The sequence below is a fragment of the Penicillium soppii genome (assembly GCF_028829465.1).
Source record: "Penicillium soppii strain IBT 18220 chromosome Unknown utg000006l, whole genome shotgun sequence".
NCBI classification, from domain to species: domain Eukaryota; kingdom Fungi; phylum Ascomycota; class Eurotiomycetes; order Eurotiales; family Aspergillaceae; genus Penicillium; species Penicillium soppii.
This window is the reverse complement of record NW_026643236.1, coordinates 4921331-4935807: the sequence shown is the minus strand read 5'-3', so window position 1 is coordinate 4935807 and position 14477 is coordinate 4921331. Positions and strand designations below refer to the sequence as shown.

The 14477-nt window shown below is 43.6% G+C and overlaps 5 protein-coding genes across 5 annotated transcripts; 1 reads left to right on the top strand and 4 right to left on the bottom strand.

Moving 5' to 3' along the window:
- Window positions 1-72: 72 nt before the first annotated feature.
- N7529_009250 (NAD(P)-binding protein) lies at window positions 73-745 on the bottom strand (the record flags this gene model as incomplete). The annotated part of the gene is made up of 2 exons (XM_057244777.1): window positions 73-216; window positions 242-745. The coding sequence occupies 2 exons, from the start codon at window positions 743-745 to the stop codon at window positions 73-75; spliced, it is 648 nt and encodes a 215-aa protein (XP_057096315.1).
- A 762-nt stretch (window positions 746-1507) lies between these two features.
- On the top strand, window positions 1508-2722 carry N7529_009249 (FAD-dependent oxidoreductase; the record flags this gene model as incomplete). The annotated part of the gene is made up of 1 exon (XM_057244776.1): window positions 1508-2722. The coding sequence occupies one exon, from the start codon at window positions 1508-1510 to the stop codon at window positions 2720-2722; it is 1215 nt and encodes a 404-aa protein (XP_057096314.1).
- A 767-nt stretch (window positions 2723-3489) lies between these two features.
- On the bottom strand, window positions 3490-4375 carry N7529_009248 (uncharacterized protein; the record flags this gene model as incomplete). Its single annotated transcript, XM_057244775.1, has 3 exons — window positions 3490-3738; window positions 3873-4147; window positions 4213-4375. The coding sequence occupies 3 exons, from the start codon at window positions 4373-4375 to the stop codon at window positions 3490-3492; spliced, it is 687 nt and encodes a 228-aa protein (XP_057096313.1).
- Window positions 4376-5692: 1317 nt separating this feature from the next.
- N7529_009247 (uncharacterized protein) lies at window positions 5693-5940 on the bottom strand (the record flags this gene model as incomplete). Its single annotated transcript, XM_057244774.1, has 2 exons — window positions 5693-5793; window positions 5859-5940. The coding sequence occupies 2 exons, from the start codon at window positions 5938-5940 to the stop codon at window positions 5693-5695; spliced, it is 183 nt and encodes a 60-aa protein (XP_057096312.1).
- A 276-nt stretch (window positions 5941-6216) lies between these two features.
- On the bottom strand, window positions 6217-8325 carry N7529_009246 (HAT dimerization; the record flags this gene model as incomplete). Its single annotated transcript, XM_057244773.1, has 3 exons — window positions 6217-6789; window positions 8281-8293; window positions 8315-8325. The coding sequence occupies 3 exons, from the start codon at window positions 8323-8325 to the stop codon at window positions 6217-6219; spliced, it is 597 nt and encodes a 198-aa protein (XP_057096311.1).
- Between the last annotated feature and the right edge of the window lie 6152 nt (window positions 8326-14477).

The following is a 14477-nucleotide window of genomic DNA, read 5'->3' as shown; positions in this document are numbered from 1 at the left end:
ATTTTGGAGTAGAATATATACAACTCAAATATCCACCCTTTCTGACCCGTTCGGCTTCGAGACCAATTTTCTCTACCACGGAACAATCGATCCATCCCAAGCAATGAACTGGGGGTGTTCTGCGAGCTTGAGCTCCTTGATTACTTTGACGTATCCAGCAACGGATGTCTCAACGGGCATGCCCCCTGGGCCCCCCCATATCAGTTGCGACCCAGCCTGGGTGGAAAGATAGCAAAGTGACCTGTTTGTCAAGTAATTCATGATGCAGCTGGATCATCATCATGTTGCCAGCAGCCTTGGTCAGAGAATATGGGCCAAGAGAACCATGGTCAAATTCACTCTGCTTCTGTAATGATCCACAGAGAGAAGATGTCAAGACAATTTGTCTGGTCTCGCGAACAAGGATTGCCGGAAGGAACGCCTTGATGATTCGAAGAGGTCCCTTCACATTAATGTCGAGATATTTGTCAAATCTTTCGTCTGGGCACCCGAGCATCTTGTCTTTGTCGCCAAAAGCACCGTTAATAATCAATGTATCAATCTCTGGGATCTGAGACGCGGCTTGGGTGATAGATGAAGGAATAGCCTGATCGAGAATGATGGATGAGACGTTGGGAGCACCGAAGTCGATTGGTTGGCGCACAGTCGCTATAATTTGCATACTGGAATCCGCGCTCAGCTGTCTGACCAGCTCGCGGCCGATTCCACGTGCCGCTCCAATGACCACAGCGATTTTTGGACTCATGTTGTTTCGTTGGCGGTTTAGAATATTGGCTCAAGCACTCGTTGAAACGAATGCAGGGAGGGCTTTTATATATTACAAAATACAGCGAGAAATCACGATTTGAGATCCACAAGTGGATGTCTTGCCGATTTCGTCAAAGAATTTCCTTGCCTTTCCCTTTCCACGGCAACGTGCATGACATAAGGAGGAGGGCGAATGTACCGGGCCGCATCGGCTCCAGGTCTAGGGCGATCTCGGCAAATTCCCGGCCGGGATTCCGAGTACTTTGATCTCCTGCCCCATTTGAACTTTTGTGGACGGCGTACGCCAATATTTGTCCCAATGGTCAACAAAAGTGGAGATCAGCAGTACCTTTTTAGGGATAGGCCATATGCACACGCTCCTTATGCACACGCCCGCCACTTGCGGTGGCAGATCCCTACTTTGGGCCCTAAAGCTAAGTGCTACTACGTGTTCTCGGGAATCATCCCCCCGTAAAATTAGAGCGGACTATCGGCACAACACTCATGCCTACAGTGCTTCTGATAGGAAGCTTCGTCAATCATCCACCCCCTTATGGAGCTGCACCGACGGAGCACGGGATAATGACGGCGATACTCTTACCGTATTATTCAACATACTGTTCGAAAAACCCACTGATCCCCCCATACTTGATGGCTAATCAAACGATTTCTTTAAGGATCTGTCGACATATAAAATTGCACTTGCCCGTCTCTTTCTCAGGTACAATTTTCCACATCAAAAGAACGACAAGTTTCTATCATGGCCCACGAAAACGTGGCAATTATCGGCGCCGGTCTCTCCGGCCTTACTCTTGCATTGTCTCTACATCAACAAAACATCTCTTCTACTGTCTACGAGGTCAGGTCTGCGCCGATAGATATTGGAGGTGCAATCACCGTCTCGCCGAATGCTCTTCAGATCATCGACAAGCTTGGTATCTATGAAAATGTTTTGAGCGAGGGCTACCCTTGCGAAGCTTTCCACTTCCGTTTCCAGGATGACAAGCCTTTCGACACGTATGAGATCGGCAGCGTGAGCAAATATGGATACCCGGGCCTTCGGGTTTACAGAAAAGTTCTGATCAAAGAACTGCTTGCGAAATGTGCCGAGAAGAATATTCAAATCATTTTCGGCAAAAAGTTCAATCGAATCTTATCAGAATCAGAAGCTGGGGTGACCTGGGAATTTGAAGATGGTACTGTTGGACAAGCCGCCAGTCTCGTGGGTGCCGACGGTATTCACTCTCTTGTTCGCTCTTATGTGCATGGTGACATTGAACCTAAGTTCATGAATGTCATGGCAATTGGGGCAACAGTCCCTACGAGTAAAGTTGCGCTGCCTAAGGATTACGCATTGCCTGTTACGATCATGAGCAAGACGCATGGTGCCTATATCCTCGCCCCCAACTTCCCTGATGGCTCTGAATTGGTCATTGTCAAGCAGAGAAGAATTGAGGAACATGACCGGGAGGGATGGAAGCATCTCCTGGCCGACAAAGAAGGATCTGTCGAGTTCCTTCGACAGGGAACGGAAGATTTCCCAGAAATCGTCCGTCAGGCGGTCTCGGCGATCACACCAGAGTCAGTATCGATCTGGCCCTTCTACCAAGTTCCGAAGATGGACAAGTGGACTTCAAAAGGAGGTCGAGTATCTATGCTTGGAGATGCTGCGCATGCCATCCCTCCGTCGTCAGGGCAAGGAGCCAATCAAGTCTTTGAAGATGCTTACACCTATGCTCTCATTCGCGGTCAATGCGACGGGGACTCGCTGGATTCAGTTTTGCCAAAGTGGCAACGAGGCCGACAGGAACGGATTGATCGTTTGATCACTTTGGCCCAACAAATGAATGCCCGTCGCTTGCCCGAGTCTGGCCAAAATGAGCTCACCGAGGTCATTGGAACAGAAGACTTCAACATGGAGTGGCTTTTCAAGCCTGACCTAGAAAAGATGATCCAAACCTGGCTTGCTAGCTAAATCATTGGACTATCACAAGCAGAATTGTTGGTCTCATAAGCTAGATACGTGTACATAGCTGAGTGAATTGCTTTCCCACTTTTTGGAATTCGAATGGTGAATTCTACTATTTGATCAATAAAATTCTGTGCTTAGAACCCTGATGGGAACTTGCGGGACATGGTCATGTTTATCCTTCATTCAATTCATAATTCCATAGCATACGTAAGGGGTAGGCAGCCCTAGTATTATGGGAGATGTCGTCGAGTACCACCAGGCCCGTATTGGAAGTTGATTAGGAGTTATCAGATGATAAACCTATCGGGGAGAACTGTTCGCCCTTGTTTGCCCCCTCGCGCCATATCCTTGGAATATGCGGGTACAGAGGAGCTCGCCGATTTGAAGAAGGGAGTGAACTCTGAAGCGGATTTGGTGAGTATGCTGGCAAGTGCCAAAAGCTCACCGGGACTATTTCGAGGCTTCCAGAGCCGGAGAGGATGCTGACATAGGCTGGCACGGCTTGGGAAGCGTCAAATGGGATCCTGGGAATAATGAATCCAGTCCTCGGCGCTGAATAGCTCCCATAAACCTTCCCTTGGATTGGCCTAATGGTCTACTCCAACTACAGCGGCATCCATAACCATCCACAACACTATCGCTGTCCACCGTTCCCGAAGAGGGACAGTGGAGTGTCACAAGGATGAGAGCACACTCAATAAACACAGACGGACCACGATAGAATCCTGCCAACTGTGAGATCACGAGGTAGTGGTGGTCTTAAGATAAGGTCACCGAAAGAGTCTCATAGTTGACTTTGGGACGGATAGTATGCAGATTCCTACGGTCTTGCACTTATCGAACCTAGCAATCTCTTCCCTCGCCGGGCCCATCATAGTGAATGCATATCCAATCAAGACCCGCAAGAAAGATCCGAGATCATGCTTGGAAGAATTTTTCTCACTCAGAAGCGAGCCGATCGCCATTAAGACCCTCGTCCCAGTCTGCTCTTTGATAGCCAAGTCAAGATCAATCATTTCCTATTTAAAATTGAGGCGGTTAAATCAGATGAGTATTATTGCAGCGAGAGGTCTTACACCGAGATACATCTTGATGCAGTGCCCGTTATACGCTGATCTAAGACGCATGCCTTTCCATCGGTGGTACGACTTACTACAACAGCCACTCGACAGCCTGAGGGGCTCATGATAGGAACGTCAAAGACTCGACGACCAGGATTGACGGCTTCTTGTAAAGTTTCCGACAAATTTCTCGAATCGTAGAGCCCGTGGGAGGTCAGATTGAATGCAGAGGCCAGCCAATGGGCGTAGCGAAGAATCGGATGCCTGTATTCACGACGGAAAATCTTTCGTGCCAGATCGGGCAATTTGAGGAAGCAGCTGGTAGCCAAACTACCGTTGATGAAGATGTCAATTACAGCCAATGCACCTAGAAGCAAGTTATTGTAAGCTTTCAAACATAAAAACCAATTTCTCCACCGGGGTCATACCTACCTACACTCGTTCCGGCGCACAAGTCCGGTAGCAATGCAATAGGTATACCAATGCGTTTTTCCAATACACAGAGAAGTCCCAGCTGGATGAGGCCGCGGACACCTCCTCCGTCTAGGCTAAGAATAACGGGGCGCTTTGTCGGAGGAAGTTGACGGATGGTCATGTTGCACTTGCGTTCACAAATCGGACATTGGACAATTTCTACTTGATACGCCCTAGAGGGTTCAAAATTCCCAAATATCGCCACACAGGTGTCATACAATGCGTGTGTACATGGTAGCATATGCTCGGGGGGCCGAAGCAAGCAAACAAAGCAGGTGGTAGTGGAATAAAGGTTTCCTCCCTAACGATGAAATTGGCCAAGTGCATCTTTGCGGATAGATAAGGAAGTTCTGTTGACGCTCAATTCCGCGAACCTTTCAACAAAGCGTAATCGAATGCGTTCGGTGAGATTTTCAAAAGGATAAAAGTTCCAGATACCTATACAATAAGCCTCGTATAGGACGGTAAAAACTACCGAGGGAGGGAATCCTAAAATCGTTAGCGTTAGTATTTAGTTAGGGACTATCAGCCCTACCGTGTATGCCCGGTGGATAAGCATTCATTAGAAAAGCCGAAGCGATAACTTCGGCCAACCCTTCTAAGACAGCACTATAGTTGACAGAGGATATCGCGCTGTGCAAAAGCTCGTGCATAAATTCATCTTTCTTCTCGGTTTTAGGGAACCCTATACGAGCTTAAGCCAGCAGATCTAATAGTGATGCTTTCCAGAGCTAGCCATTAGCTAGAACACTTATGTACTAGAGTGAGCTTAGATGAAATGCAGAAAACCGACCACAGACTCTCTCATCTTCGGAATAGACTGACTGCAGTTTCTCGGGTATAAGGGCCCACAACGGCTCAAAAGCAATCGTGTCAGAAAGACTGGTTCTTAAACTCAGATCGAGGAATATAACCCTCCCTCCCTCGACTATCCGACGCAGCTTTTCATATCTTGGTAAGGCGATCGCTAGCCCGTGAATTTTATTATTAAATATAATGAAATCCTCGGGTGAAGATCGAATAGCTTAGCTCCCGACTTGCAGCTACCTATATGGTTGCTAGAGCAAATTTTGCGTGGCTTTGAGATCGGATTCGGATTCGACAAACAAGCACAAGACCCGAGTCCATAGTAGGACGAGCTGTCTTTTTGTTTCTTCCTATATTAATTCAGCGGAAAACAAGCCTCCCGCATTCGAGATTACGTATCTTCGATGCTTGGTGGTCGCGTATCTAAGCCATTTTGTATCGCCAGTATTCTGCTGTAAACATAGACTACTCTCAGTAATCATAAAAGGGCTATCCGTATTGATAGCCTTATCATCAATATATAGGCGGATCAGCCTATTATCACCCTTACGGGTGACATTTTTTATAGAAGGAAAGATCGGAGGGCTCTGATTCGGCTTTTATTACCAGCGAAGTAAATTAAATCCGGATATTAGCGTTCAGGAAACGGCATCCCCTTCACAAGCTCTCCTAGCCGGTCCGTATCAACAAAGGTCCAGTCCTCTCCTTCTCTAATAATATCTAGCCATACCGCTATCACGAGTGTTAGTAGCTTCTAGGTTAGAAAGGCAAATTATAAGGCTAGTAGGCTTTTATACCTAAAAGTTCGTTCTTAATACCGATGATATGTAGACCTCGACATTTCCCATGGGACCCGCTATGGGAGATGTCCATGGACATTATGTAAGTGGGAAATGGACAAAAATAATTTCCCATGGGCGGGAAATGATGTTGGATGGGAACCCGCTTTCCCATGATGGGATCCCATGGGAAATTTTAGTAAGCAGAAATCTAGAAACTCGTGACTTGCATAAGTTATGTAGATTTCTCCTATATTTTTCAGTATTACATTTACTTGATTCTCTTATAATTATAGTATAGATTGAGTATTAAGAGTATTAAATATTTAGAATTATATTCGTTTCGTCTCTCTTCATTCTATTTATAATATGTATATTAGGGGTCATTAGTTTTACAGCGCTTCCGTGCATCTCTTAATCCAGCCCGTCGTTGAGTACCACTATTATCTGGAAGGGGATGGTCATTATCATCGTCGCTTTCAGCCAGCATACTTGATTGTCGCTTTTGAGATGCTTGCGTATTATCTTCCTGGACATCTAGCTGGCTTCTATAGCGATCCTCGCGCTGGCTTGTACTGGTGAACTCATCTTGAATAACTAGCAGAACATTATTGTCTTCGTCTTTATCCTTATCGCTCACATCTTCGCCATCGCTAATAGATATATGGTCAACTAGAGAAAGGTGGGCTTCCGATTGCTCATCTGCAGCCCGTACGGCCTCGAGGGAAAGAAGGACTTCTTTATACTCTTCGGTCTTAACGTCAAACCGACTAGTACACCGGAACATCATAATGTCTTGGATAGTTGTTGAATTTAATGAGCCACGGCGATAGTGGCAGGCATCCCGCGCAGTATTGAAAAGGCGCTCAACACTAGCACCGGTCGTAGGGATTGAAAGAATATCCCGTGTAACGGCTGTAAGGACAGGGAACTCGTGCTCATGTTCTTTCTAGAAAAGAAGAGGGTGGACTTTCTTTCTTGCTAATGATAGGTTAGTATAAATATACTATAAGATAAAGAATGAAACATACGCTTATCAAGGTAGACTATTAACTCCGAATCCGAATCTAATGACACTTGAGGTTGCGGCCCACTATCAAATAGATCCTCTATGTCACTAGCAGTGCCACCGATATAAGGCCTTTATACCCTCTCTACTTGTAGTGGTTGTGTCTGTAATACACGGAGAGAATAGGGCTTTATAAAGGTATGTAGTGCTTCTTTATAGTGTAATGGCCAGTCAACTTCATCGCTATCCCCCCAGCTTTTGCTTAAAAAGAAATTCAGCTTATGCTAGGGAGCGAGGATAGTCCCAATACCATAAAGGCTGCCATATATCTCTGTGGTTTGTTCGTAATATCTAGAGAGTTTCGCCATACTAGCCTTTAGTGCGTCGAGCATTGCCACTTTCTAAGGAATTGTTTTTAGTTCAAGCCGTTTAATTGATTTTTCAAAGTGATCAAACAACGTATTGTATACTCTAAAGACATTGTGCACGGTGATATCCTTTGTCTGCGAAAGACCGGTAGTAAACCGGTAAAAAGGCTCCGTAATATATAGAAGATAGTCGATTTGGCGCTATTTAGAGATAGTAAGTCGGAACCGAGCATGCTCGTCTAGCGCGCAGTACTTCTCAAATGAAGTACGGAGACGTTTTGCGCGGCGGAGCATTAGAAATGTTGAATTCCAGCGGGTCCGTACATCCTAGATAGGGACGAGCTTTGGTTCTTGGGTTTGTGGTTCAATAAATGCCGCACGTCGCTATGGACTTGCATTAATGAAAACAGCAAGACCACGTAACTATAGTATTCCTTAGTGAATTATATAAATTAATAGAGAGGAAAAGCGTACCTTAACCAAAGTTTAGAGGATTCCACGCTTTTTGTCGGTAGCGCGAAGATCACGAGCTAAGACTTGTACTCGATCAACAGCTTTGTCTGCAGTGTCGTTTTGGGGCTCGGCTTTCATTATCCCAAGTAGCTCGCGTAGACTTAATTGAATAACATGAGCAAGGCAAGGAATCCGAACAACGGTTGGGCTACTAGGTAAGCTTAAAGAATCGATAGATTCTTGTAGCTTTTCCACCATAGTTGTATTGTTTGATGCGTTATCGGAGGTAATTGCAATTACCCGGTCGGCGATTTCATATCTCTGAAGAACATCTATAACAATAATACTCATATTTAAACCAGTATGTGATGTATAGAGAGGCTCGAATGTAAGAAGAAGCTCGCGGTAATTCCAGTCTTGGTCAATGAAATAGCCAGTGATTGCCAGAAATGCTTGCTGAAAGGGAGAAGTCCAGCAGTCAAGTGCAATTGAGAGCTTAGCATTTAATGGGAGTGTAGAAAGAATGCTTTTGTGATCTTCACGGACTAGTTTTTCAAGTCGACGAGGTGCAGTTCGAGGATGAAGCAATATAGGTTTTACCGGAGCTTACTAGGCCATTTCCACTAATGTAGAAAATTGCTTACGATTTAGACATTCAAAGGGGAGATTAAGCGCTGTGATAAGGTCGATCTGCGCTCTCTCCTATCGCTCTTGTTCGAACACCGGTACTCGAGGCTGGTGGATATCCTATTTGAATTGATAATAAGGAGATTAGCTATCGAAATAAGGATGATTAGCTATCGAAATAAGGATGATTATTTATATCAATACCTTTGCTGTCTGAAAAGACTGCTATAAAAATCGCTGCCCTGAGCTATGCCGTACGCTCTTACGACATTTTGCGGAGTTCGGATGGCGGTTGATAGTATTAGTGCCATTTGGCTTAGACATAGGGTGAGGGAGTGTGATTCCGCAAAGGCGGCATAGAATCAGTGGCTCTCCGGTAGTATAATGCGCTACCTGATCAAACTGCTTCCAGCCCTCTGATATATGCTTCGCATCCCACCGGATCTTCTTCTGGATATGTTCTTAGCCACCATGTATAGTTTGTCGCCACCATTCAATAAACTCTGCTTTGGTCATTTCGTTATAAAGAATGTATGATTTCCTTCGGTCGGGACTAATTCGCTGGAGGGTAATAGGTGTAATAGGAGGTATTTGGAAGTCAAGATCCGGGGTAGAGGGGATAGTTGTATCTGGTGCAGATGTAATAGTCCTTTGGCTACTATCGAGGCTTGGTTCAAGACTCTGGTCGAAGATCTCAAGATGTTCTGGTACGCGGGAATGAGTAGGATTGGCCGAAAAGTAGTCTGATGAAGCGCCTACTCCTATATATAAAGAAGGATAAGCTATAGCTATCAATAGTAAGGTAAGGGATTGGGGTAAGAAAGGAATAAAGGTAGAAGGCCTACCTTTGTAAAATTAAGCTCGCGTCGCCTAATAGAAGCAAACGCGCTGTCCTCATATTCAGGAGTTACTAAATGATCTATCATAATAGACCCACTAATATAGGTAGCAATCGCTACTAATTGGCTCAAAAGTATGGGAATTCCCATAAACAATGGGATTTCCCATGGGATTTCCTATGGGACCCGTGGGAATTCCTACATTTCTTATTTTCAGGCTCAACATGATCCCCCGCTGAAGTGAAAAGAATAATTTCGCCTATAAAGTCCTTTATATTAACGTATTCTGAGCCCTTGTACTTATACAATATAGTTTCTGATTATTGAAAGTAAATAGAATAACAAGAAATATAATCTTAATCATGTTTTTACTTTACTTGATCAATATACTCTCTAATCTATAATAGTATTGTTCTCAATCCGTTTTATGGAGTATAGACCTAGTATTCAAATATATATATCTTTCATAGTTTCATAGAAGACATAATACTTTGACTTTAAAAATCAAACCATAGTGCACACTTTGATTAAAAGGACAAAATTTTAAAGTAATTATACAAAATATAATCAAAATACTCTATATACATGGCGATTTATAAAAATATATAGAGGTTAGTGAAGAAAAGTTTCATATAATGCTATAGTGACCAAAACATGCGTAAATAACAGTAAACAATTTAGATAACTCAGCAAGTTATCCATCCATTTTAGGTGATTTGTGCAGGGCTTGGCATGGGATGGGAATTTTATGGGACCCATGGGAATTCCCATTTCCTAGAGTGGGAGGGAAATAGGAAGCTGAAATTTCCCATGGGAAACTGTCCATGGGAAATGGACAAAAAAGATTTCCCATGGACGGGAAATGTCGAGGTCTAATTATATGTGTAAGAAGATTACCAGGTCAGGGGTGATCAGCCTGTCAATCCGGTAAGATACGATGATGAATCGGTAATGAATAGTGGAGGAGCGTCAACGATATAGTATTCTTGTACAGAGACTAATTCTTGTCCCCCAGATAGGGGCCAGGGAGTTATCCCCCTTTTATGCCCCGTTTGGACGAAGCTCCCAGGGGCACATTATCTCTGTCGGTATCGCTTATTGCGATTCCATCTTCGTTGGTGACACTACGTCCGAATCCTTTTCGTAGACGGAACATTCCCGTTACATGGTCGGATCCATTACTCCTCGTCCTGCATAGCCTCGTTAAAACCAACCAGGCAAAACCCTGATGGGAAAAGGCCAAAGGTTGGAAAGAGTGCTTGGCAGTCTTAGTGATCTGTCTCCCATTGTATGGTCCCAAAGACCATTACAATATGGCCTCATATTCATTTCTTAATCCAAAAATCAGCAGCATAAAAGTAGTTCCAGCTGCGCGTCTCTCAAAAGCTCCCTAAGATTTACGCCCAGGAACACATTTTATGGGCCTATGATCATAATTGTGATAAAGTCATCTCAAATACTACCTCCGTCGATTTCGTATTAATTTATTATCAACTACTAAGTTTCGAACCCGATAAGATCGTTTAATATTAGCTGAAATCTATATAAATATCCCATATAGTATTAGAATTCGACAGATAGAGATCATCTTCTTTACAAAATCCAGGAAGCATACCTACTTATTCCCAAGGAACGCTGATTCAGCTTCCAGCCCGAATTTATATAAGGTGTCACGAAGAATTCAGGATCAATGATCCTGAACCGATTCTGCCGTGTTCCACCGCCTTTCGTAGTTCGTGTTTTACATTGTTTGATTGGAGGCCTCAGGCATCACTACCTTAATTGTTTCAGCGTGTTATTTCTTTCTTCTTCTTTCTTTCTTTCCCCATGTTTAGTATTCTAGTTGAATGCACTCTTTTTCATCAAGACTTGGCTCGTAACATAATACTAAACATCACCAAAACACTTTACTAAGCAGCACGACTGTACAAACCATCATTGTGATTGGTTTCAGCCCTGCTCAGCCCCACTTCGCGTTCCTTGGCATCGTAGAGCCAAGACCTCCGAACCGAACCGAAAGATCGACAGAACCGACCAATCAGCAGCAAGAATGGCTGATTCGAAGAAGAAGACTCCCCGCATGACTCGGAGCCAGCAAACGAGACTCGCTGACAGCGATGATCAAGAAGAAACGACCACACATGATCCGACTTCGATTGAACTCCCTCCCTCCGACCCTTCGTCACCAATACGAGGACGAAGCCAAAGCACCGGTGCTAGTCTAGTTCATTCGCATCTAAACTCACCAGCGGTACGCGACACTCTCGCTCGGCAGGATGCACGACAGCGCTTCGAAACAATGGTCAAGAAGTACAAAGAGCTTGAAGTCAAATTCAACGAGCTAGAAATCAGGAAGAATGCTATTAGCAAAGAACTTGAAGAAAGCGTCATACTCCGAGAGCGAGCTGATAAAGAACGTGAGGAAGCGATTGCTCACCTGATGATCGCAAAGGAGAAAGAAAAGACGGTAGTGGATGCTAGAAATGAGATAGCATACTAGCTGCTACAATCAGGAAACCACTAGCGCAGCGCATCGATTATGGAGGCTGTAGCTACAATCCCTCGTGTTCAGAAAACGACTAAGATGCCTGATACTCCTATACTAAGTGATGGCAAGGAAGTTCGCTTCGAAACCTAGCAAATAGTGATCCGACAGAAGCTACTTGCTAATACAGATCATTACCCCGATCCGATCCACCGAATGATATATGTCTAAAGCCGTTACGAAGGAAAGGCACAGTTACACATCGCACCAAGAATGGATCCTGAATCAGCTACTCACTACACCGATGCAGAAGATATTCTTATACACCTGAAAACAGTGTTTGCCAACCCAAACAGGAAGGCCGAGGCATACACTTAGTTCCACAAATTGAAAATGAAGCCAAAGGAGAACTTTACCGATTTTCTAGCTAGCTTTATACAGCTTGCCGAAGAAGCATATATTCTAATCGAAAACCGCAAGCAAGATCTTTATCTTATGCTTCTATACTTGCTACAAACCTAGGTAATGCTCTAGAAGAATCAGAACACAGTATCTTTCGATGAATTTGTCTAGATCTATATCAGTCTGTCCCACGACATCAACGTTCAGTAAGAATCACGATCTAGTAACCGAGCACGAATTTCTAGTTCCGGAAACAATATCACTTCCTCGTCGACAGGTTCAACCTCCACGACTCGAATCAAGAAAGAAAACTCAGGATTCACTCCGTTGCTATTTACTAAAAGACAAACACTAATAAGAGAAGGACGTTGTTTCAACTATAAGGAGCAAGGCTATATGACTCGTGATTGTCCTAAAAAGACAGGTCTAGTAACCACTGCAGTAATTACTCAAGTTCCTGCTCGCAACCCCTCTCCTCGCATCGAACTGGAAGAATTTGAAAATCAGGATTCGGGAAAAGCACCTGCCTAGGCGAAGTCTCCCTCCTAGGCGGAAAAAAGGTGTCACTTTATTCGTTGAATTTACAGAAGTTACTTAGAAGTCCATATGATAGTTTAGTGTTTAACACAGAGCTTATGATCAATAGACGTTCCTTTTCTATTTCAGCACTATGTGATACCGGAGCAGATGGTTCAATTTTCATCGACACAGCTTTAGTAGCTTTATTATACTAACAGTAAGGTCTACGAGTTCAGAGGTTAGAAAGGTAGTGCCTAGTGAATAGATTTGATAATAAGCTAGCTAGACCTATCACTTATGCAGTTATTCTTTCAATATACATTAAAGGGCATGTCCACTAGCAGGTACCTATACTGGTAGTAGATCTTAGAAAACACGACTTGATACTTAGACGAATATGGCTAGCGTAACATAACGTTTTACTCGACTGTCGCCGTCGTCGAATGATTTAGCCATATAAACCAACCTTGTTTAAAGAAGTATGCAACCAGGTTTCCCTTCCTACTCCGATCACGATACTCAAGAAGCCTATTCCAACAAGCACCGCTAGTACGTATCAAGCAGATGCAGACCGACGAGATAAGCTACTTAAACAAAGCATTGACCCTTCACCACGGAAGCATCAAGATCACTAATAGTAGAGAGCAAACCTCGAGAAAATGTAGAGAAATCTGAGGAATAACGACCTATTACTACCGAATATATCTAAGTTCAACTGTCTACTAAATATCAGTATCATCGGTCCTATAGCATATCAGAGACTATAGGTAAGATCACTTTCTGATAAACGCACTAAAGTATTTTCCACTTCGCTTACCGAAATCGATCACATCCTCGATATTAAATCATCATTAGCATCATCAGATCTAGAGATAGATAAGATCCGAGCGACACTGCCGACAGAGTATCAGGACCTAGTAGAAGTTTTCTCAAAAAGAAAGTCAGATAAACTACCTCCGCACCGAAAGGGTGTTAATCATGATATCATACTTAAAACGGAGGCATAGCCAGGGTACTGTCTATTATACAAGCTTTCACTTAACGAATTGTAAGAAGTAAAGAAATATATTATAACAAATCTCGATAAAGGATTCATTATGCCAAGTTCAGCACTATTTGCATCACCAATCTTGATAGTTAAGAAACCCGGTGGTAGACTACGCTTCTGTGTAGACTACCGGAAATTAAACTCACTCACAAAGAAAGACTGTTACCCGCTCCTATTGATTAACGAGGTGTTATAACGGACAAGCAAGGCGAAATTCTTCACTAAACTAGACATCTAGTAAGGCTTCCACCGGATTCGTCTAACACCTAAAGCCGAGGATCTTACCACTTTCCGAACTCGATATAGATCCTTTAAATACAGAGTGGTCCCCTTTAGATTGACTAACGGACCTATAACGTTCTAAAGGTTTATAAATGACATTCTACGCGAATATATAGACGAATATACGGTAGTATTTATAGATGATATTCTTGTCTATAGTAACACAATTGAAGAGTATCATCGTCATATCCGAGAAGTCCTAAAACGACTCTAGGAAGCAGGGCTATAGGTGGCATTAAAGAAGTGTGAATTCTCGGTCTAGCAAACCAAGTTTCTCGGGTTTATTATAAGCACCGACGGCATCTTAGTAGACCTAGAGAAGATCAGAGTGGTTCAAGAATAGAAAGTCCTAACTACGGTAAAGGGCATTTAGTTATTTTTAGGATTCTGTAACTTCTATAGACGATTCATTTAAGGGTATAGCAGGCTTGCTAAGCCCCTTCACTACCTAACTCGGCATAATGTCCCCTTTCTATAGACTAAGTAATATGAAACAGCCTTTCAGCAGTTAAAACATCGACTCCTTATAGCTCTAGTATTACGACATTATGACCCGGCGCGACTTACCCGGGTTAAAACTGACGCCTCGGATAACGTGGTCGGTG